This window comes from Rousettus aegyptiacus, unplaced genomic scaffold (genome assembly GCF_014176215.1).
Source record: "Rousettus aegyptiacus isolate mRouAeg1 unplaced genomic scaffold, mRouAeg1.p scaffold_m13_p_7, whole genome shotgun sequence".
NCBI lineage: Eukaryota > Metazoa > Chordata > Mammalia > Chiroptera > Pteropodidae > Rousettus > Rousettus aegyptiacus.
The window spans coordinates 21,997,128-22,020,163 of NW_023416310.1; the positions used below are offsets into that span (position 1 = coordinate 21,997,128).

Below are 23,036 nucleotides of genomic sequence, written 5' to 3' on the forward strand. Positions count from 1 at the left end.
ACAAATCTAATATTGAATGTCAACTGTAATTGAAAAATAAAAATTAAAAAATAAATTTAAAAAAAGGATGAAGCAGGAACTGAATATAAGACTTAACCATGGTTTCGCTATGGCCGTTGTTGTTTACTCTCCGTCCAGTTCACAGAACTTGCAGCTTCAGTTATGCCTGACTGGCTCCTTCCCTCACTCCTGCTCTTTGTACAGGCAGACTCGGATCTCTTCCTGGCTTTTTCTTGTTCTCTTAATGGTTAATTTTTAATTTTAAAATAATTTCTTCAGTCATTTAGCAGCAATATACTTTCTTAACCCCATCTGGAAAAGAAGGTATACTTTGCTGTTTTGAGGTAGGAGTTGAGGATGACTTGGTGTTACTAATTATATTTACAGGTCAGCTCCAGGCTTATGAATAAAGAAATCCAGGTTGTAAATTAGAAAATTTGAAGAGCAAAAATGTAATGTAATGTAATGTAATGTAATGTAATGTAATGTAATGTAATGTAATGTAATGTAGATGTTGATATCTGACTATTATCAATTCCTGAGCTTTAAAGTAAAATCCAAATCGAATTTCTAGAACAAAAACAAGAGTATGTCTTCTAACTAAATGGTTTGATTTCCTTTAATAGTCCGTTGGCTAAATTGATGGATGATAAAATAATAATTAACTATAGAGTAGTTTGGTAAACTGTTATAGGGCTAAAACCAACTTTGTCATTCAAAAGCTTCCTGGAAATAAAACCACTCAGATAAAAACCCAAGGGGGAAAAAAAATCCCCACAAATCTTTATTATATGAAGGAATTCAAATTTATTTAATGCTTTTATCTTTCAGAGATAAAAGCATTAAATATATTTAATATAGAGTGTGTATACTATGCCAGGGACTGGGGATTCAAAGATAAATACATCCTTGCCTTGAAGGTGTTCACTGTCTCATGGATACAATACTCACTGACCAAGCAAGCAGTAGTAATACAGTGCATTTGACAGAGAAAGGGTTTTATATTTGTTGAAACTCTTTATCCTTCCACAAAAGTTTTGATGGGGCATGGATGAATCCTTCCTTTGAGGAGGAGGAGAATGTGGAGAGTAGCTTCTCAAGGGGAGCTGACGAGACTGGATGAATTGGTTTTGGCAGGTGGCAAAAAGCAAGGTATTCCAGACACAGAGAGCCACCTGAAAAGGACACAGAGGCTAGAAAATAGATGGCTTATGGAAAGATGATAGGGTAGTCTGGCTATAGCTGAAGTATAGGATGATGCCTAGTGGAATGGTAGGGAAAAGCTGGAAAAATAGACAGGAACAACTTGTGACGGGCCTGTAAGCCACTAGTACCAGATGGTTGTAAATGCTGTGCTAGTTGTGATGAACTGTTTAGGCCGCTTTACAAATTATCATAGACTGAGTGACTTAAACAACAAACATTTATTTTTCACAATTCTAGAAGCTAGAAGTCTGAGATCATAGTGACGTTATGGTTAGGCTCTGGTGAGGATCCTCTTCTGGGTTGCAGACAGCTGGCTTATTATGTCCTCACATGGTGGAAGGAGAGAGAGCTCTGGTATCTTACTGTTCTAAGGGCATTACAGTAATCCCATTCATGAGGGCTCCAAATTCATGACATAATTATTTCCCAAAGGCCACACCTCCAAATACCATCATATCGGGGATTAGGGGTTAAACATGAATTTTGGGAGAATTCAAAGATTCAGTCCATGACTGACAGCAACTTGTGGAATTCCTCCTGCCCCTTCCCCTCCTCCTTTCTGAAGTTCCTTTAAGACTGTGTACACGCCTATCTTTTTTATGTCATCCCTACCATGGTGCTTGGCAAAAATAGCACCTTTCTGATATTTACTTAACCCAGAGATAAATGGCTACCACTGTATTTCTACTTCTCAGGTAATTTTTACCCATCAATGAATGGAATCAAAGTTATTGGAGGGCAAGAAGAGAAGAGGTGTTACATAGGAATACAGGAAGAGTCCAGCTATTTTATCCTACTTTCTGAACTTGAAGAACAAGTCAGTACCAGGTACCATTTTCGCCTTGGAGCATAGGTTCATAAGGCCCTGTTCTCAGCCCATACCCGTTATTTTGATTTAAGACTTCTCTGTGCTAATGCTGGGCATGCAGCAGTGAATTTCAGTGGGCTCCTTCTGGTGCTTTAAGCTTCTTTTCAGTACTATTGAAGCGAGCAAAGTTTCTTCAGTAATCCAATCTTGTTAAGCCTTGCATAACAGGTTTACATTATATTGTATTCTGGCCAAATAAAGCAAATACATTAACATTATATTGTAATATTTTTGCACAACATAATATGAAAGTGCTTTTTAGAAGAAAATGCTTTAGTAGTTTCAAATCTTAAAAGTCTGACGTCTTCCAAGATATAACTTAGTTTTAAGAATATAGCTAGGCTTATTCTTGAATGCAGTTTGCTTTAAAGCTTAAAAACCATCTTATAGTCTTATAGAATCCCCACCAGTAAAAAGCATTGTATGGATTGTAAAATTGGCCTTCTGATTTTTAAAAAATATTTGATAGCGTACCCGTTTTTAATTCATTCAGTACTTTGGTGGGAAATTTAGTGATCAGGACTAAGTTCTCTGCTATCCTAAATTTAAAGCTCAAAGTGAGGGTGTGCAGTTGTTAAACGAATTTGGCGGAATTTTATTTTCATTATACAAACCATAGTGAAATGGTAAGCATTTGAGGAGATTGTGGTTTTCATCCAGACAACGTAGAGTGGTGGGGAAACGAAAAAGATGGGGATTGTGCCCATTAAAAAGGAAGATCTGTTAAAGTGAAGTTAAAAAACGTGGCTGTGGACAAGATTACTAATTAGTTTAAGACATCAGCGTTTAACTGTCATGCAGAGAGAGGTTCGCAGTTGTACCCTAGAAAAGGGCACAAAATAAGGATGATAATACTAGGGGACGGGAGGTGGGTTTGGGAGCATGAAAGAACCTGGATGGGGATGAGTTTGGGAGCGGCAGTGACGGAACGCGCTAGGAGGTGGAAGGTCGCGCCAAACCTCAAGCGAGGACAGACGCTGTTGGCCCTGAACCAGGGCGCGGGGGAGGGGGACGGGCTTTGAGCGGAGGCGGCATCCGGCCAACAATGTCCGCTGCAGGCCGAGCAGCCCCGCGGAGCGCAGTTTTCTTCTTTTGCCAAAGGTGCGCTGGGCATCCACCCCAGGTGAGTTAACAGCCGGCGTGAGGAGGCGGGACCCGCGGGGTGAGGGGCCGCGGGGCGAACGGCCGCGGGCTCCTCCCCCGGCGCTTCCGCGATCTGGGTCAGGACGCCGCGGGGCCGGACCTCGAGTCCCGGGGGCTCGGGGACTAAGATCGTCTCGCCGCTTCCCTCCCACACGCTCTGCCCGCAGGTTCCAGGTTCTAGGTCCCCAGTCTCCCACGGTAGAGAAGCCTCTGCGACCAATACAGGTGCGTGCAGAGGGCAGTGGACAGCTCGGCAGACCAGGGCTGGACGCAGCCAGGGACGTGCAGAGCGCTGAGGCAGCACTTCCGGTGGCGGCCACTGCACTTCCGGGCCGCGCGGACGTGCTGCCCTGCAGCGCCCCTGCACGGCATCCTCCAGCCTACCGACGCTGCTGTTAGTTCTCCCGACCGCCGAGCGGCATTATTACCTGCCGCTTTCCCGGGCACAACCCTCGCCGAGACGGCGCCTCGGAAGCTACGGCCCCGCGGGTCGTGGGGTGCGTGGGGAGTGGGCAGTGTGCTGCCTCGGCCCGGCAGGTCCCTGCAAACCCCGATGAGTTTCTGTCGGAGATACTTGCTAGCTTCTCACTTCGGCTCCTTGGGTCTTAACCTTTCAGTCTCCAGCAAACGATTTTCTTTTGTTTTGCTCGAAACGAACTTGGATTCTCTACCTATTTTACACAAAACGAAGGCCAGATTTTCAGTGCGACAAACATTTGCAAATAAGCCAAACATCAGACAGCCCTAAATTTAAAATATTATAAAATAGGAAAAATAAAACCTAATGAGATATGAGTATTGGAATTCACTTACAAGTATCAGGTTATCCAGGTTGCTGTGGGGAATCTGATCACAAACTCAAGGTCTTAGAGCGATTCCTTTGAGAGGCTTAAATCTCAGGCTTGTCTAATCCATAATATTCTTTTACCCCTCTTGCAAAACTTGTCATAAATTACCCGAGTCTGTCGGTTATATACTTATTTCTCCCTAAGACTCTGCTGATGAATTAAGAGAATATACATGCTAGGTATTGGTGAAAACATTATAATTTTAATTAGTAAAGCATGATTTCTATCAAAATTTAAACTAGAACATGAAAATGTTTTCGAAGTTAATTTTTCATGACAGTTTCTACAAAGAAATTTTAATGTAGAAATTTCTTTAGCGTCAATATTTTGATTATTTCAATAGAATTCTTGATTCTCATCTCTGAATAACAATTATGTATCACATTAATTTTAGATACCAATAGTTTATATTAAAATTAGCACCTTGCAAATTGAAACTTATTAACAGGAATAACATTTAGCATCTTATCTAGTCTATAAATTTTTTAATTAGTGTTTTTATTCTAATGTGCAAGTATATATTACTAATTTCATAATTAAATGTATAAAACATAAATGATGTGATATAACCTTTCAAATTATACTACAGGCAAGCAAGTGTTTTAATTTATTTTCTACATCAGTATTTAATAAGTGGCATTTTTCAAGTTGTTTGCTCAGAAGCACATTCATTTTATAGTGATACAAAACTCAAAGGTAACTTGAGCTATGTCTCTAATTGTTGTTATTTAAAACCAATACCTGCTCCATGGATTCTGGGGTTTTTTTCCAGTTGATTTTTATAGTTCTGAAGTCATATTTCAGCTCTGAACATCTCTGCCCATTCAGCATTCTCCTTCTTGTCCTCAATGATAGTTTCTGAATCTTCATGCAGCAGTACATCCAGTACTTATCAAGGGTGATAGTTCTCACTTCCTAGTTGGATGACACCTAGGTAAATGACTTGGCATCTGTGTGCTTCAGTTTGCTATCTACAAAGTAGGGATCATAGTAGTACCTGCCTCAAAGAGATAATTTGGGATTGGTATAATTCCTTAAGAAAAGATCAAACAAAATTTGATACTCTGTGTCACCTGTTTAAACCTGGTACCATCTTGGGGAGATTTTGACTTCCATTTATTAAGTGAAAAAAATTTCAAACTAGGCTGTTTTTAATTGTAAAGTCAAAGGAAGGCCCAGCAGCTATGAGTCAAGAAAGTAATCAAAATAGGAATATTTCTTTTAATAGACCTCAAGATCAGCATTTGAACATCCTGCATGAATCTTTTTACTGACAGAAAAGAGCCAAGATGATCAAGCTTGTTGTATAATTATTAGATGTGATGGAAATGTAAGTCATGAGCATATAATGGCTTTACTTAATATTTCTTGCCTTTTCACAATATTCTTTCAAAATAGTTTAGTTTCATGATACAGTTTTTTTGTGTGTGTGTGGAAATAAAAGTAAACAGCTAATAATAATTATCTACAACTTCAGCTGAAATTACAAATTGATCTTAGTTTACTGCTGACAAGTCTCCTGGATGGATGGGAGTGCATAGATGGTTGCTCTTACAGTTCACAATCATACCAACTAGGTATAAAAAAAAAAATTTAAAAAAAAATCTTTTTGCTTAAAAAGATTAATTCCAGGAAAACTGTAACTTGAGGTCAAGCAGGCCAGTTTAAGTACACAGACTTTGTACTTGAATCTTTGGCTTCAGAAGAAAAGGTTCTTAATTCTCTTGGATATAATATTCACCAACATCTGAGGCAATTTCTGAAAGATTATGATTTTAAAATCATTAGTCTTCATTTACACTCAGACCTGTAGTAAAATAGAGTTTCCAAATAGTTCTTTCTCTGCATATCTCCCTCATCTACAGCACTGTGCCACAAAAATTCTAGTTTTCTTGAACTCTGATCTCTGTTCAACTCAGACTACCAGGCTCTGTTTGGTTTTCCCCTCCCTGTGCCATAGTTCAGAGGTCGCCTCCAGTTGTAAACTTGGAGAGCATAAAGGATTTACCTAATTTGTTTCCTTTTTCTCAGGGATCATAGGTGGCAGTGCTGTAATAATCTGCTCCTTGAGAAAGTGTCAGGAAAAACAAACCAAAAAATTTACAAATTTAATTTAATGAACAGTTTACCCCCTATTAGTAACATTTCTCCCAAGTTGCTAACATAATTTAATACAGGTGGTTACCTTTTTACAAAATAGGGGAAATTGATGGGAAAACCATTTGGGAACTTTAAAGTCTGTGAAAAAGCCTTTTTATATTGTACTGTGATTACAAAAGTTCACCATAGTTCTACTATACTTATCGCCACTTTAAAGCCTCTGAAGGAAAGGGGGTCTCATATTATTATGTTACTTTAAGGGTCTTCTTTAAGAACAGAAAAGCAATAAAACTAGTGAAAATGGGAAATACTAAAGAAAGATTATGGTGCATTTAGTCAAAGGAGCTAAATTTATATGGAATTACGTGCGCCAAGCTTGGGCCTCAAATACAAAAAGGTGAAAGTTTAGGAGAAAGGAATCAAGGAAATTACTTTTTTCTCACTTTTTTAAAAAGTGAAATTTTGAAAGAAAAGGAAACCAAGACCTCAGCAGAAATGTAAGGAGCAGAAGAATTTGGGGTCAGAGGAAGAAAGGAGATGAAGCCTGCACATATATTAGCATTTCTGCTTTCCATGTTGAAAAAAACAGATGGGGTGTGTTACAAACTTGCCAAAGTTCTCTAATATATTTTGTTTCTCAAAACCCTGGACCTTAAAAACTTATCACTCTAAAGCACAAATGTGAACTAGGTGCTAAGGAAGAGCATTTTTTTGGCCTCCCTTAAGATTAGATAAGACTCAGAAATCAGCACACAAGTTACTTTAGACAAAAGGTTCAGATGGTTGAGCATAATTTGAATTCTTAAATAGTTTTTACAGAAATTTATAATGACGCTTTTACCTCTATTTATCACACCCTTTAAAAAGATTCAATAAAGAGTAAATTTCAAATCAGTTCTATAGAATACAAATTTCGAATTAAAGTTGATACTTTACACTGGACTTAAGTAATATCCTTAAAGTAAATTTTTTCACTAGGCCACATACATTATAAAGGTAACATATTTTAGTTTATGATTTATTTTACCAAGTACTTTTTTGTGTGTATATGATGTAGATTGGCTTTTGTTGATTGGATAAACTCTATCATTTTTGTCTTGGACAAAGATAGAAACAGCATTCGTTTACATTTATGCTTTTTAATTTTAGAAACAAAAACCAAGAAATGCCTCATTCCACAAACAAAGAACTGATACTTGGCATTATGGTGGGAACTACGGGAATCAGCTTACTGCTTTTGTGGTACCACAAGGTTCGTAAACCAAGGATAACGGTGAATTTACCTAAATTTCTTTCTCTGGGTAATACATTTGATTCGATGACTTTGCAAAATGAAACATACAATGGCCAAGGAACAGCAGCAATCTTTCAAGGAAGGCAACTTCAGATATTAGAGAAGTTAAATGAATTACTGACGAATATGGAAGAACTCAAAAATGAAATCAGAGTTCTTAAAGAAGCCATTCCAAAACTGGAGGAATATATACATGGTGAACTTCGAGGGAAGACAACTACTCATAAGATAAGTCCTCAGCACAGAGCTAGAAAAAGAAAGCTTGCCACAGTTCGAAGTTCAAGAACAAGTAATAGTTCAGAAGAAGCAGAAAGTGAAGGAGGGTAAGTTTTTTAAAGATGTTTCCCATGTTGAATTGATGATTTATTGCGTTATTACTATTATTTAAGTACTTTCATTATGCATTCCCAGTCATATATTCTGTTACTAACAAGACATAAAAAAGCGATTATTTTGGCTTGCATTATAATTAAAACCATATTCAATAGAAGGTAGCATGTAAGCTAGAGTACACTATGTTGAGAAAAAAGATATAAGTAACTTCCTAGTGCTAGGTGACATCACGTGAGTATTGAAGAAGACGGTAATTGTTTGCCAAAATTTGTAACGTATTTTTATATGTGGCCACTGTGTGACCCCCAATAAATGCAATCCAATAGAACCTTCTGCGATGATGGAAATGGTCTAAACTTGTGCTGCCTAGTATGGTAGTCACTTGAAGTATAGCTGGATAGCTGGTACAACTGAGGAGCTGATGTTCTAATTTTATTTAATTGTAATTAATTTAAAAGAAATAACCATATGGGACTAGTGGCTACTGGATTAAGCAGTGCAGACCTAATAAGATTTGAGAATGTACAAGTGATACAGTTTTATCCTCACCTGGGGTAATCCATTTTATTCTGAAACCAAAAGCAAAATAATATTCTTTTAAGGAAAAAATGATTTATGAATAAAGAAATTGTGCCTGACTAGTGTTTTTGAGGAGTATAGTAGGCAAGTAAATAAAGAAGCATTAGTAAATATGACATAGCCTGAATTTCCTTAGGGCAGGGACCTCATGTTTTCATCCTTGTAGTCCTCACATCTGATGTTGCTGGAACACATCTGTACTTCTTGACCTAAAATATGTACTTTTTTTGTTTCTATTGTTTTTAAAACTACTTCTAATTTGTTACTGGATCTGTTCAGACCTTTGACCATGTCCTGTTTCTTTATCTTTACTAGACTGCATTTAATAGCTACTATTTAGTGAATTAGTAACCCTTTCTTTCAAAAGGAACTAATAGTAGATAAGGCAGTTCTAGAGATAGCCTATATTAAATTGTTTGGTGATCCCCAAGCAATACTCTTTCTGTCTTTCAAGTCTCATACAGATAACCATGCTATCTGAATAGCAAACTACAAACAGTGAACCTATGTGGATAAGTTTAATGTTGTAATGAACGAAAACAGAAAACATAACAGAGTTAACCTGGTGCTGATTTAGTGATGACTATTATTGTTATTTTGCATAACTGGGCATATCTGGTAAGCCATTTGTACAAATAACAATAATTAAGGTAATAGATGGAATAATTTACATTCACTACACTCAGATCAGCTGAATATATAACTGTACATTATAACTGAATTCAGAGTAGTTCACTATCTGTTTTGAATAATGTGAGAAAAGTTGAACATGTCAATACACATTAATTCAGTCAATTCTAGTTTAGAGCTAGTTTTTTTGTGTTAAAGACTCAGTCACATTCAGGGTTCTTCCAACTTCCCTCACCCGACTTCCCCTTCAAGTGTGTACTAGGATGCAAAAGAGACTTATCATCTAGGCACAAAGAGAAGGGACATTCAGTCTTGATATCATTTGTTGGGAAGCTCCTGTGAGGTACCTCCGAAGGCCCTTTTAATCATCACTCTGAGGGTTTACTAATTACTCAGATGTTCTAGAACAGCTACTCAAAATGAGGTCTGTGGACCAAAAGCAGCAACTTTTCATCTAGTCTGGGAGCTTTATGGAAATGCACATTCTCAAGGCTCACTTCAGACCTAGTAAATCAGAACCTCTTGGAGTGGTGCCCAGGAATCTGCATTTTAACACACTCTCCTAGTGACTCTGATGTACCCTTTGTTCTAGAGGATTTTCTAACTGCTGAGATATCATTATGAAATTGTTTTAATTAGTGACAGTTATGGTTACAAGTAAACATGGGGCACAGTGAGCTATATCATGATGGAGTATTGGTTTTGGTGGGGATAGGGTGGCTGAAGTAAGAAAGGAGGGGGTTTAGGTCGACCATAAGACATAATCAACACAGAAGGTGCCTGAGATCATGGAATTGATAGAACAAAAAGAGTCAGGAATTGATTGAAGGAGAAGCAAATTTTGTATGTGTGTCATTGTGAAGTTTACTAGCTTCTTTTGGGCTAGGTCTAATTATGGGTTTCTTAAAAATAAGCAGTGAGGGGGCAATTTTAGGAATAGAAATTTAGATAAGTTGTCTATCCAGAAACTATTAAACAATTTCTATATATTACCCATACTAGTATGTGATTTCTTTTCTTTTCAAATGTTTAGGCACATCTGGATCTTCTTCCCAATCTCCAAACACATATACCTAGACCCTTTCTTAAAAATTGATAATCAGTAGGGGGACAGTGGAATGGTCTGACATCATTTATTACCTTCTTTGGGCAGAAATATTTTTCAGCATCGAGATCCAATTATAACATCGCCACTTCCTTTGGGCTAGCTCACTGGAGGAAGTGCTTCTTTTAGAGGCCCTAGATGAGATCATTAAACAACAAGCTGGCCCAATTTTGGAAAGGAAAGTTTCTTATAGAAACTATATATGGATCTTAGTGTGACTTAAGAACAATAGACAACCATCTCACATGATAGGAGAACAAAATAATAGATTGCTGTAGTGAGAACCAGTCCTCCTTGGGCTTCTTACTCTCCTACACATCTTGCTAGGTGTCCCAAGAATATAAGGCCCTGAACAATCTTTTTTTTTTTCCCCCTTGATTTTTTTGAAAAAATTGAGACTTTACTTTTTTGGAGCAGTTTCAGGTTCACAGCAAAAATTTAGGGAAAGACACAGAGATGTCCCATGAAATCCCTACCCTCACACATGCATAGCCTCTCCCATTATAAAACTCCAGCACCAGAGTGGTATGTTTGTTACAAACGATGAACCTACACAGACCGACACATCATAATGGACCAAAGTCCATAGTGTACATTATGGTTCACTCTCGGTGTTGGACATTCTGTGGCTTTGGACATGAATCTCATGGTATCACCAGAGTATTTTCACCGCGCTAAAAATCCTCTGTGCTCTGGCTATTCATCCTTCTTTCCCCGACAGGCCCTGACAACCACTGATCTTTCTACTGTCTCCATGGTTTTCCGTTTTCCAGAATGTCATAGTTGGAAACATACAGTATGTAGGCTTTTCAGATTAACTTCTTTTGCTTCATAATATGCATTTAAGTTCCCTCCATATCTTTTCATAGGTTAACAGCTCATTTCTTTTTCATGCTGAGTTATATTTCATTGTCTGGATGTACCACAGTTTATTTATCCACTCATCCACTGAAGGACATCTTGGTTGCTTTCAAGTTTTGGCAATTATGAAGACAGCTGCTATAAACATCCATGCGTAGATTTTTGAGTGGACATAGTTTTCATCTCATTTGGGTAAATACCAAGGAGCATGATTGCTGGATTATATGGTAAAGTGTGTTTAGTTTTCCAAAGTGACTGTCTTCACTTCCAAAGTGGCTGTACTATTTTGCATCCCCCCGCTCCACTTCCACAATGAATAAGAGTTCCTGTTGCTCCACATCCTCATCAACATTTCAATGTTACCTGCGTTCCAGATTTTGACCATTCTGTAGATGTCTAGTTGTATCTCACTGTTGTTTTCATTTGCATTTCTCTGATGACAAATCATGTGGAGCATCTTTTCATATGCTTATTTGCCATCTGTATATACTCTTTGATGAGGCATCTGTTAAGGTCTTTGACCTATTGTTAAATCAGGTTGTTCATTTTCTTATTTTTGAATTTTAAGGCTTCTTTGTATATTTTGGATAACAGTCTTTTTTCAGATATGTGTTTTACAAATATTTTCTCCCAGTCTGTGGTGTCTCATTCTCTTGACATTGTCTTTCACAGAACAGAAGCTTATCAGTTATTTCTTTCATGAATTGTGCCTTTGACATTACATCATAAAGTCATCGCTTTTTAGTTCTCAATATCCCAAATACCCTACTACCACTTCCTGTTTTTGTTCCCTTCCTAACAACCTTCTTTGGGAAACCTTTGAAGAAATTCCTTTCCAGAGGACTAAAGCTCTCTAATTCTCACAATACAATTTTTAGTTTGTCATTTGATTTTACCCTACATGCAAGCTAATAATTTATCCAGGTTTTCTCCAGTGTAACCTTCTAGGATTTTTATAGTTTTGCATTTTATATTTAGGTCTGTGATTCATTTTTGAGTTAATTTTTGTGAAGGGTATAAAGTCTGCATGACCACCCTTTATCCTGGCCATTTCTCAGGGTTGTGGTGAGAAACACTGAGGAATGAGGTAATGTCAGCAAGTTTAGCTGATTTACATACTGCTTGCTAAACAAGTAGCGGATTCCCTAAGCTTCGTGTTCTTTTCTTTGTAACACAACTCACTGCAAATGCAAGAGTCTCCAGGCCCTCTGCACTGCCCTTGTGGGACCTGGGTCAAGGAGTACCAACACAAACATGCTGGTGATCACATTGCTTGATTTGCTGTGGCTAATACAGTTCTCTGTTTCGGACCCAAGAGTGGTATTTCTTCAGTATCCATGGAATAGTAGCAGATTGATTTATTAGCTTGCATGTAGGGTAAAATCAAATGACAAACTGACAATTGTATGGTGAGAATTAGAGAACTATATATATATTGGAATAGTGCTGTTAACCTTACCTTGAAATGGGTATAAATTATTTCAAGGGTTTATAAACAGCAGAACAACAGATCTCCACAGCCTGTGCCCGTGGCCCACACAATCAGATAGCCTGCTTTACTGCCAAGGTAGCTGAATCTTGTTTCATTTGGGGCCAATGACATTTGCTATTTAGGCTTTTTTACCTTCTCTATATATCTTCGACCAAAGTTTGTAAAGTTACTTTTCCATATCACTGGAAGTTTGAAAAACATGGGGGTAAAGCATGTTCAAGTGAAAGAAGAATGAGTTAATAGGCCAGAGAGCAGTGAGTGAGACAGTTAGTTCCAAGTCAAGAATTATACAGATATCATATATGTTATGGCCTTCATCCTGCTGTTTTCCCATCCCTTGATTTGTTGGCTGACTCCTTGAACATAATGAAGGTAGAATACACATTTCAGTCTCATGAGTTGGAGTTTTTCAGAAAGATGAGCCACAGGACAATTTTATTCTAAACTGACGTCATCAGATTCTAGAGTCTGCTGTCATCACATTCTATGTTATTGCCATGTTAATTCCACATGCGGCTTAAGAATTCAGTCTTCTGACCTGTTCCACCTACACAGGGCAATTTATAGCTTAAGGGTGATGGCTTAGAAAGGAATGGAGAGATTTATTTTGGATTGACTTCAACATGGGAAAATGCATAAGGTAAGACTTTATAAAGAAAAAACACTTCTCCATATGTTTCATGTGCTGAAGAACATTGATATACCAGTAAACCAAGCTTTAATACTTCCTTTAGTTTCCCACATAAATGAAATATGGAATAGCTGGATTTGTATCTGAAATACTCTCCAGACAGATTCTGTTGATCCATGGTTAATATTTTAAAATGAATTAATCAACAGTATATAAATTTATTCTACTTAACTCCTTTAAATAGAGTAGTTTAATAGTCTCACACAGATATTATGGTTTATTATTTTTAAAACAGAAAGTTCTACCTTTTCCTTTAGGGGATCCTTTAGTTCCAGTGCCCTCTGATCTTTCCTTATGCCTGCTTCCCTGAGTCTTTCAACTTACCTTCCCAAGGTTTAATAGACTGAGCAGGTACTACTGTGGGTAATCAGAGGCAGTCTTTTAGACTTAGGCATTCTTCTGGGTGCCTCTGTGTGACCATCCACTGCAGCTGCCATAATTTTCTTATTCCCTGTTGTTTCCATGTTAATAAGGTGGATGTTATTCTTCAAGAGACTTGGCAGGTTTCTACTTCTGCTCCCTATTTTTTTCCTCATTTGACACTTTTCTCACTCTAGCTGCTGCAAAGAGGACCAGAGCTTCCAACCTAATTGTCCTGAAGATAAAGTACCATCAGATCCCCTGCTGCACCATGGAGCCTCTTCTATTATTCAGCCAACCACATCTCTTGATCGTAAAACAAGTCGCGCTTATACAATACGTAGAGTCAGTTTACGTAGAGGAAGTAAACATTTATATTCTCCATCAAATACATCTATTCACTCATCTCTCTCTGAAAGAAGATGCTCTTTATTAGCTAAATTTCAGAAGAGCTGTGTTTCCTTTCACCGTCAACAAAGTAGAGCAAACTTTGATTCTCAAGAAAAAAGAAACTTCAATGATTTAGAATCTTCCTCGGGACATTTTGGCTTTAGATCTCAAATGATCTCCTCTGCCCCTAAACTAAGTATAATTTCCTGTTATGATGGTGCTGCAATTTTTGATCTTCAATCAAGTAATGAGAACATGTGTAATCCAAGTGAAATCGAAATTGTTTCTAAAAAGTCAGATCCTACTGATGCTGAAAAATGTAAAAGCTCTTGTTCTCCTGACTATACTATTAAAAACTTTATAAATTTTGAAACAAAAGTTAATTCTTCAGCCTATCAGAACTCTGTTAATAGAAGCACCCATCAACAGCAAAGAGCAACCTCCTATTCAGTTCCACCTTTTATTTCCTATTCATATCAACAAAATGGAATGGCCACTGATATGCAAGGAAGAAGCCAATTAAGGGAAGCTTCCCTTCATCCTGGTTCTCAAAGTCACAGTACAAATAATTCTTCATCTGTGATTCAACTACATCCCTCTCAAAGTGAAACTTTATCTGTTCTCCATAATATTCAATTTTCTTCATTTCGTAAAAATACTAGGAGCTTTACCCCATTTCAAAATGAAGTTACTGCAGATTTCTTTGAGGATGAAAATATTGCTAACTTGGAAAGATTTGAAGACCAGTTTTCACCAGTTGAAATTCCTGAAATAAGGTCACCGCAGACTTTACCTTCTCTTAGAAGGGCAGCTCAAATCAGAAGTTTTCCTCCCAGCCACACTGTAGTCTGTAGAAATCACTGCTTGGTTCTCATAGATGTGTTCTCACTTGTTAAGCATCACAGCGTTTTCTGAAATAGGTGTCTACGTTACAGTCTAAATTTAGCTTTAATTGCAGTGTTTTTTGAAAGATAGTTTATTAACATTATTGAAATATGGAAGTCAGAGATTATTCATGTGTTTCAGGCTTTTATCGGATTTGGGACAGATTGACTAGTCCCAAATTTCTGAGTGACTATTATAATACATTTGCGCTCTGAAAATAACATCAAGCTTTGATATATAGGTCTTCTAAACATATTGCATTCTTTGAGAGTTTAATATCTTCTTTTATCCTAGTCTTATCATTAGAGATAGTATTTCTATATAATCTATGTATTACTGTATTTATCAAATTCCAAATTTTCATTTGTATAAGACTTACTAGCTGTATTTCTCATGCCAGACATTCCACTGACAGATGATTTTTACTAATGCAAGGATCACAAGTAAAAACATATTGTCATGGAAATATGTAGAATATATTGAAACCAGATATTTTAACTAAATACTTTTAATACACATTAATGTATGTATATGTCTAGAAATTCAGAGAACTCTGAAATCAGAGATTTAAAAAATGTATGTTTTTTATTTTTTAAATAAAATCTTTTCCAAAATTTTTCCAAGATTTTTATTTTAAAAAAGTGTCTCTCCAAATTTTTAAAGGAATATTTTTTATATTTTTCCATTATATTAAACAAAGTTTATAAATATATTTATCAGAATAACTAATGAATGGAAAAAGTATGTAGGCAATTAAAAGTACTTAAGTTAGAATATAATTAGTCTTTTTACAGGAAAGGAATTTACATCATATTCACTTATTTGTCATAATAAAATGCCGCCTAACTCTGTATCATTGGGCTAAGATGCTATTTTTGTGTTTTTCTCCCCCCCTTTTTTTTGCATAGAACTTAAATTTTTTTTCCCTTTTAGTTTTTCAGTTGTGAAATATATATAACATAAAACTTACCATCTTAACCATTTTTAAGTTCAGCGGCATTAAGTATATTCATATTGTTGGGCAAACATCATCGCCATCCATCTTCAGAAATTTTATCTTGCAAAACTGAAATTCTGTACCCATTAAACAATAACTCCCGATCCTCCTCCTACTAGCCTCCAGCAACCACTATTCTACTTTCTGACTCTTTGAATCTGATTCCTCTAGGTACCTATGTAAGTATAATTACGTTATAGTTGTCTTTTCATAGCTAGCATATTTCACTTAGCATAGTGTCCTCAAGGTTCATCCATGTTGTAGCATGTGTCAGAATTTCCTTCTTTTTAAAGGTGTAATGGTATTCCATTGTATAAATAAACCACATTTAGTTTATCTAGTCATATGTCAGTGGATACTTTGGTTGCTTCTACCTTTTGGCTGTTAATAATGCTGTTATGAACATAAGTGTGCAGATACCTCTTTGAGACCCTCCTTTCAATTATTTTAATTATACACCTACAAGTGTAATTACTGGATCATATGGTAATTTTATTTTTAAGTTGTTGAGGAACTGCCATACTTTTTTTCAATGCAGCTAGAACATTTTTCATTCCTCCAAGAGTACACAAGGATTTCAGTTTCACCACATCCTTGTCAACACTTGTCTGTTTTTTTTTTTTTCTTTTAATTGTAACCATCCTAGTGGGTGTGAGGTGGTATCTCATTGTGGTTTTGATTTGCATTTCCCTAATGATTAGTGACACTGAGCATTTTTTTATGTGCTTATTGGCCATTTGTATATCTTCTTTGGAGAAGTGTTTATTCAAGTCTTTTGCCCATTTTGTAAGGCTGTTTACTTTTTGGTTGAGTTGTAGTTCTTTGTATATTCTGGGTATTAACCCTTTATCAGATATATGACTTAAAAATATTTTCTTCTATTTTATGGGTTATCTTTCACCTTGTTGATCATGTCTTTTGATGCACAGAAGTTTTTAATTTTGATGTCTAGTTGATATTTCTTTTGATTTTTTTTGATGTTGATGTTGACTAGTCCTTCATTCTCAGAAAAAATCCCACTTGTTTGTGGCATATAATCATTTCAATGTTTTTGCAAATCTTTTTGCTAATATTTTGTTGAGGATTTTTGCATCAATATTTACCAAGAATATTTATCTACTTTTCTTAAAGTATGTTTGTATGGCTTTGGTATCAGGTAATGATGACCTTGTAGAATGAGTTAGGAAATGTTCTTTCTCTTTAACTTTTTGAAGGATTATGAGTAATACTGATGTTAATTTTTCTTTAAATGTTTGTGGAATTCACCAGGAAATCTATGTAGTCCTGGGCTTTCCCTTATTGGGAGGTTTTTGATTCCATCGCCTTAATAGTTATAGATCTGTTCAGATTTTTTTTCTTCCTGATTCAGACTTGGTATGTTGTATGTTTCTAGGAATTTGTCCATTTTATCTAAGTTATTCAGTTTGTTGGCATTCTATTCTTCATAGTACTCTCATAATCCCTTTTATTTCTGTAAAATTGGTAGTGATATCCTGTCTTTCATTTCTTATTTTAGTTACTTGATTCTTCTCTTTTTTTCTTAGTCTAGTTAAAGGTTTGTCAATTCTGTTGATCTTTTTGAAGAACCAACTCTTGCTTTTGTTGATTTTTTCTATTGTTTTTTATTCTCTATGCGTTTGTTTTTGTTCTAATCTTTATTATTTCCTTCCTTCTACTAGCTTTAGGTTTAATTTGCCCTTTTTTCTAGTTCTTTGAGGTAGAAATTTAGGTTGTTGATTTGAGACTTTTCTTCTTATAAGGACTTAACAGCTATAAGTTCCCGCCTTCATACTGCTTTGGCTGCATCCCATAAGTTTTGATATATTGTGGTTTTATTCTTTTGACTCAAAGTATTTACTAATTTCTCTTGTGATTTTTTCTTTGACTCATTGGTTGTTTAAGAGTATATTGTTTAGTTTTTACATAATTATGGATTTTCCAGTTTTCCTTCTGTTGTTGATTTCTAGTTTCATGTCATTGTAATTAGAAAAGATATTTTATATTATTTTAATCTTTTAAAAACCATTAAGACATGTTTTGGCATATCATGATTTATGCTGGAGAACTTTACATGTGCATTTGAGAATATTATGTATTCTACTGTTATTGAATGGTGTATTCTGTATATGTCTGTTAAGTCAAATTGGTCAATAGTAATATTCAGTTCCTCTGGTTCCAGGTGATCTTCTGTCTAGTTGTTCTACCCATTATTAAAAGTGAGATATTTAAGTTTCCTACTAGTATTAAACTGCTGTCTCTTTCTCCCTTCAATTCTTTCAATGTTTGCTTCATATATTTAGGAATTCTAATGTTTAATGAATGTATGTTTATTATTGTTACATATTATTGACAAATTGAGTCTTTTATAATTATATAATGACCTTCTTTGTCTCTTGTAAGTTTTTGACTTAAAGTCCATTTTGTCTGATATTAGTATAGCCAGAACTGTCTCCTTCTAGTTATTATTTATATGAAATATCTTTTTCATCCATTTTCCTCCAACCCATGTGCGTCCTTAGTTCTAAAGTGAGTCTCTTATAGACAACATATGATCCTGATTTTTTAAATTCATTCTAACCTGTATCTTTTAATAGGAGAATTTAATACATTTACATTTAAAGTAATTATTAATAGTGAAAGACTTACTATTACCATTTTGTTATTTGTTTTCTGTATCTCATATAGCATTTTTTGTCCTTCATTTCCTTCCTTACTGCCTTCCTTTGTGTTTGCTTGATTTTTTTTGTAGTGACACAGTTTGATTCCTTTCTCATTTTTGTGTGGATGTATTCTATAGATATTTTCTTTGTGTTTGCCTTAGGCATTACGTATAACATCCTACAATAGTATAACAACTATTTTAAGCTAATAACAACTTAATTTCAATTGCATATAAAAATCCTTCTTTATACAGTTCTACCCCCCATTTATTTTATTGATGTCACAAATTATATCTTTATTTATTGTATAACCATTAGCATAGACTTATCATTATTTTAATGCTTTTCTTTTTAAATCTTTTAAGTAAAAGAATAAAAAGTAGAGTTATGAACCAAAAATACAATAATACTGGTTTTTAGATTTATCGATGTATTTACATTTACCAGAAAATTTTATATTTTCATGGCTACAAGTTACCATCTAATGTCTTTTTGTTTCATTTTGAAGGATTCCCTTTAGAATTTCTTATAGGGTAGATCTAGGGATAATGAACTCCCTCAGCTTTTGTTTATCTGGAATGTCTGAATTTCTCTCTCAAATTAAAGGACTGCTACATTGCTAGATAGAGAATTCTTGGTTGACATTATTTTCTTTTAGCACTTTAAATATATCATCTCACTGCCTTCAGGCCTACAAAGTTTCTGTTGAGAAATCTGCTGATAGTCTTATTGAGGATCCCTTATTTGTGACAAATTGCTTTTTTTCTTGCTACTTTTAAGATTTTTAAGATTTGTTTTTAACTTTCTACAATTTGTGTGTATGTCATGATGAGGATCTTTTTGAGGTTTATTCTGCTTGGAATTCATTGAGCTTCTTGTATTCGTATATTCATGTCTTTTCTAAAATATGTGTATGGGGGGGGTTGGCTATTATTCCTCAAAATAAACTCTCTACCCCTTCTCTCTTCCTTCTCCTGGGATTCTCATAATATGTATATTGGTCTGATCTATAATGTTCCATAAAGTTTCTTAGGCTCTTTTCACTTCTCTTCATTTTTTTTTTTTTTTAAATCTTTAGGTTCAACAATTTTAAATGATTTCTCTTTAAGTTTGCTGATTCTTTCTTCTGCTTATTTGGGTATATTGTTGATGCCTTCTAGTACCTTTTTTTTCTAGTGAGGCTCATTACTGTATTTTTCAGCTTCAAAATTTCTTTGTTTCTCTTATAATTTCTAACTCTTTGTTGACATTTTAATTTTGTTCATCTATTGTTTTCCTGATTTCCTTTTGTTCTCTCTCAAAGTTTTTCTTTAGTTCTTTGAACATACGACTATTGTCTTGTTAGTCTAAAGCCTGTATTTCTTTAGAGCCGGGTTCTGAATATTTGTTTTGTTCATTTGAACGAGGCCATCTTTTTCTGTTTTTTTTTGTGTACTTTGTGGTGTTTTGTTGAATATTGCATATTTGAAAAAATAGCCACCTATCCCATCCTTTGTAGATTGATTCCATGCAGATGAAGTACCTCACTAATTAGCCCAGTGTGAGGGTTTAAGGTCTTCTCAGGTCCTTTCTAGGCATTTGTTTTCCCTAGGCCTGTGTATATGCTTTTTCCCGTAGTTCCCTTATATACACAATTGTTATTAATTATCTTAATTTCAATAAGAGTTTCACTCCTGTTTTTCTTGGTGTCTTAGTTGTCCTGTTGTATTCCTATCCCCATATTCTTTGTACCTAGGCTACCTGTGAGTCTGCAGCCCCCCTGTAGCTCTCACATGCTATAGTGCCTGCTACTGCTTTTAGTGGCCTCCAGTCTGATAGCCTAACTATGCCTTCATTTCTGCCTGAGCTCTGAGGCAAACGAAAAGAAACCAGTCTCTCAGGAAGCCCCTAGACATGCGAGAAAACAAGATCCACTCTTTTCCTTCTGTCCCAGCAGAGAAGACTAGAATAGGACAATTTCTTCCCAGCCATGCTGTGCCATGGTAAGCAAAAACACCATGAAGTTTACCACTGTTTTGAGTATGGCTTTTTCTTTCTTGGGCATTTACTTGTTTACTGCAGATCTTTGACTAGTTTCTAGATCTCCCACAAAGCTGCTTCAGTTTGTCTATTTTTATTTATTTAGTGTTTTCATAGTCCACCATCTTGCCGACATCAGTTTCTTTTATCATGTATCTTTTGAAAAACAAAATTGGGACAGTGAGGTGTCGCATAAGGCTGAGCAAAGGGAACCGAATCAGGGTGCCTGATGTAGGAAGAGACTACAGTACTATAGCCAGGTATGCTTTGCTTTTTCTGATGGAACACACTACTGATATAGCTTGTAAATACACTATTTTATTTTCATAGTAAATAATGTCATTTCCTCTTTAGGTAAGTATGCTTTCAGAGATGCTGTTATTGCTACTGAAGCTAGTAATTGTGCAGAAAGGAAGGGATAGAGAACATGGCGTAGTTCTTATTTCAAATTGGGAGCAGCAAATAGGGCCAGAAAAAGTGTATGAGGAGACCAGTGTTTGTTGGTAAATTTGATTATTTAGAGTGAACTTCTCCAGGCCTGCTAAAAGAGTGTTGGAAAATTCTGTTTGACATCAGATAATCTATGAAATACCTTTTTCCCTCCCAGTATAAATCTAAACTCTAACCCAAAGTTGATATGATTTCCCCAGGCATATTTAGATATCCCATATTTTTAAATTTTGCTTTCAAAACTTTCTCATAGTTTTTGATAAATGCTCAGTTATTAGTAGAAGACCCCTGTCCAAAGTAGGAAAACAATTTTCATACACTTGGGTGTTTCTCAATGTTGAAAAGGGATTAGCCTAGATGTTCTCTTTTGTTTTGTTGGCCAGTTTGTGTATTGTTATGATGTTACCACACTGACTTACTCTAGATCTGTCTTTTATATTATAGTTCTGAAATCTGTTCATTAAAATTCTCTTGGTTCTTCTTGCACTTGCCCTTCCATATTAATTTTAGTCAGGTTAAATTCCATAGGAAAACACCATTGTGGTTTTGATTGAAATTGCATTAAAAGTGTAGGTTAATTTGGGGCCATATGAAATAATTTAATGTTACGTTTTCCTGTCCATGCATGTGATATCTTTTTCCATTTATTTAGGTATTCTTCAATGTCTTCTGATGACATTTTGTAATTTTCTATAGAAAAGTCATTTAAAAAAACTGTTACAGCATTTTTCCTTGGTACCGCGTATTTTTTTCTACTATTATAAATGTTATATTTTATAAAATTGCATTTTCTAACTTGTTTTATAGATACAAGGGTATAATCAATTTTCAAAAATTTATTATAAATGTAAGTTTTATTTATCTGTAAATTCTGTTGGGTTTTTTATTCTGTTGAATAATATTCAAATAGTAACAGTTCTGTTTCTTCTCTCTTAATTTTTATAATTTTAATTGCGTTTCTTTTAATGTTGTGCTAAGAGGACCTGCAGTACAATGTTGAATAGAAGCAGCAATATTGTACATCCTTCTCTATTCCTGATTTTAAGAACAAAGCTGCTAATATTTCATCATTAAATTTAAAATGTATTACAGTTTTTAGTATATAAAAACTATATCTGGTCAGAAGTTCCCTTCTCTTCCTTCTTTATAGGTTTGATATTTCTTTTGTCTTAAAATTATTTTTAAAAAATTTTATTTTGGTAAACACTAAAATGATCATATAGTTTATAAAATTTATTTGTTGTACCAGAGAAATTTTCTAATGTTAAACTGTGCTTTTAGTACCCAGGACAAACTCAATTTGGTTAAGATGCTTTCTTTCGTGTTCATCGCAGTTTTTTGGTTGATATTTTTGAAAATTTTTCCATCTATATTTATGTATTAAATTGGCTCATGATTTTCATATTTTATACTATTTTTGTTTGTTTTAGGTATCAATTTTACTAGTTTCATAAAATAAGCTGAAAGGTGTTCTCTCTTTTTTAATTCCTCAGAAGAATTTGAGTGAATCTAATTCTTTGGATATTTGGATGAATTCACTAAAAAACTCTGTTTTCTCTCTCTCTCTCTTTCTCTCAATCTTGGAATACATATATAAATTCTAATTTATTTAATGGCTGTAGGGATATTCAAGTTTTTGTTCTTTTTTCTTATAAAAATAATGTCTTTATTGAGATACAATACATACACCCTAAAATTCACCCTTTTAAAGTATACAGTTTGGTGAGTTTTAGTTTATTCACAGAGCTGTACAGCCATCATCACTGTCTAATTTCCAAACACTTTCATCACCCCAAAAAGAAAGCCTATACTGTGTACCCACTCATTCTTTATCTGTCCTCACCCCTAGACCCCATCCACCATTACTCTACTTTGTTTCCATGGCTTTGCCTATCCTATACATTTTATAAAATGGGACCATACAATATATGGCCTTTTACACAGCATAATGTTTGTTCATGTTGTATCATGCAACAGCACTCAATCCTTTATATTACCAAATAATATTCCATTGTTTACTCATTTCATTTATCTACTCATCTGTTGATAGGCATTTGGGTGGTTTTCATTTTTTGGCTGTTATGAATGATGTTTTAATGAACATTCCTGTGCAGGTTTTTATGTG

General features: G+C 35.2%; 1 protein-coding gene across 3 annotated transcripts in view; it reads left to right on the top strand.

Moving 5' to 3' along the window:
* The first annotated feature begins 3,330 nt into the window (after window positions 1–3,330).
* RMDN2 (regulator of microtubule dynamics 2) overlaps window positions 3,331–23,036 on the top strand; it is a 45,279-nt gene continuing 25,573 nt past the window's right edge. Inside the window, exons 1-4 of one of the 3 annotated variants that reach the window (XM_036224690.1) lie at window positions 3,331–3,442; window positions 5,294–5,395; window positions 7,315–7,782; window positions 13,708–14,676. In XM_036224690.1, coding sequence (XP_036080583.1) covers window positions 5,388–5,395; window positions 7,315–7,782; window positions 13,708–14,676 — 1,445 coding nt within the window. In that variant the 5' untranslated portion in view covers window positions 3,331–3,442; window positions 5,294–5,387. Of the gene's footprint in view, window positions 3,443–5,293; window positions 5,396–7,297; window positions 7,783–13,707; window positions 14,677–19,706; window positions 20,425–23,036 lie in introns of those variants that run through there. The other 2 variants (XM_036224688.1, XM_036224689.1) reach the window with 2 other exon arrangements.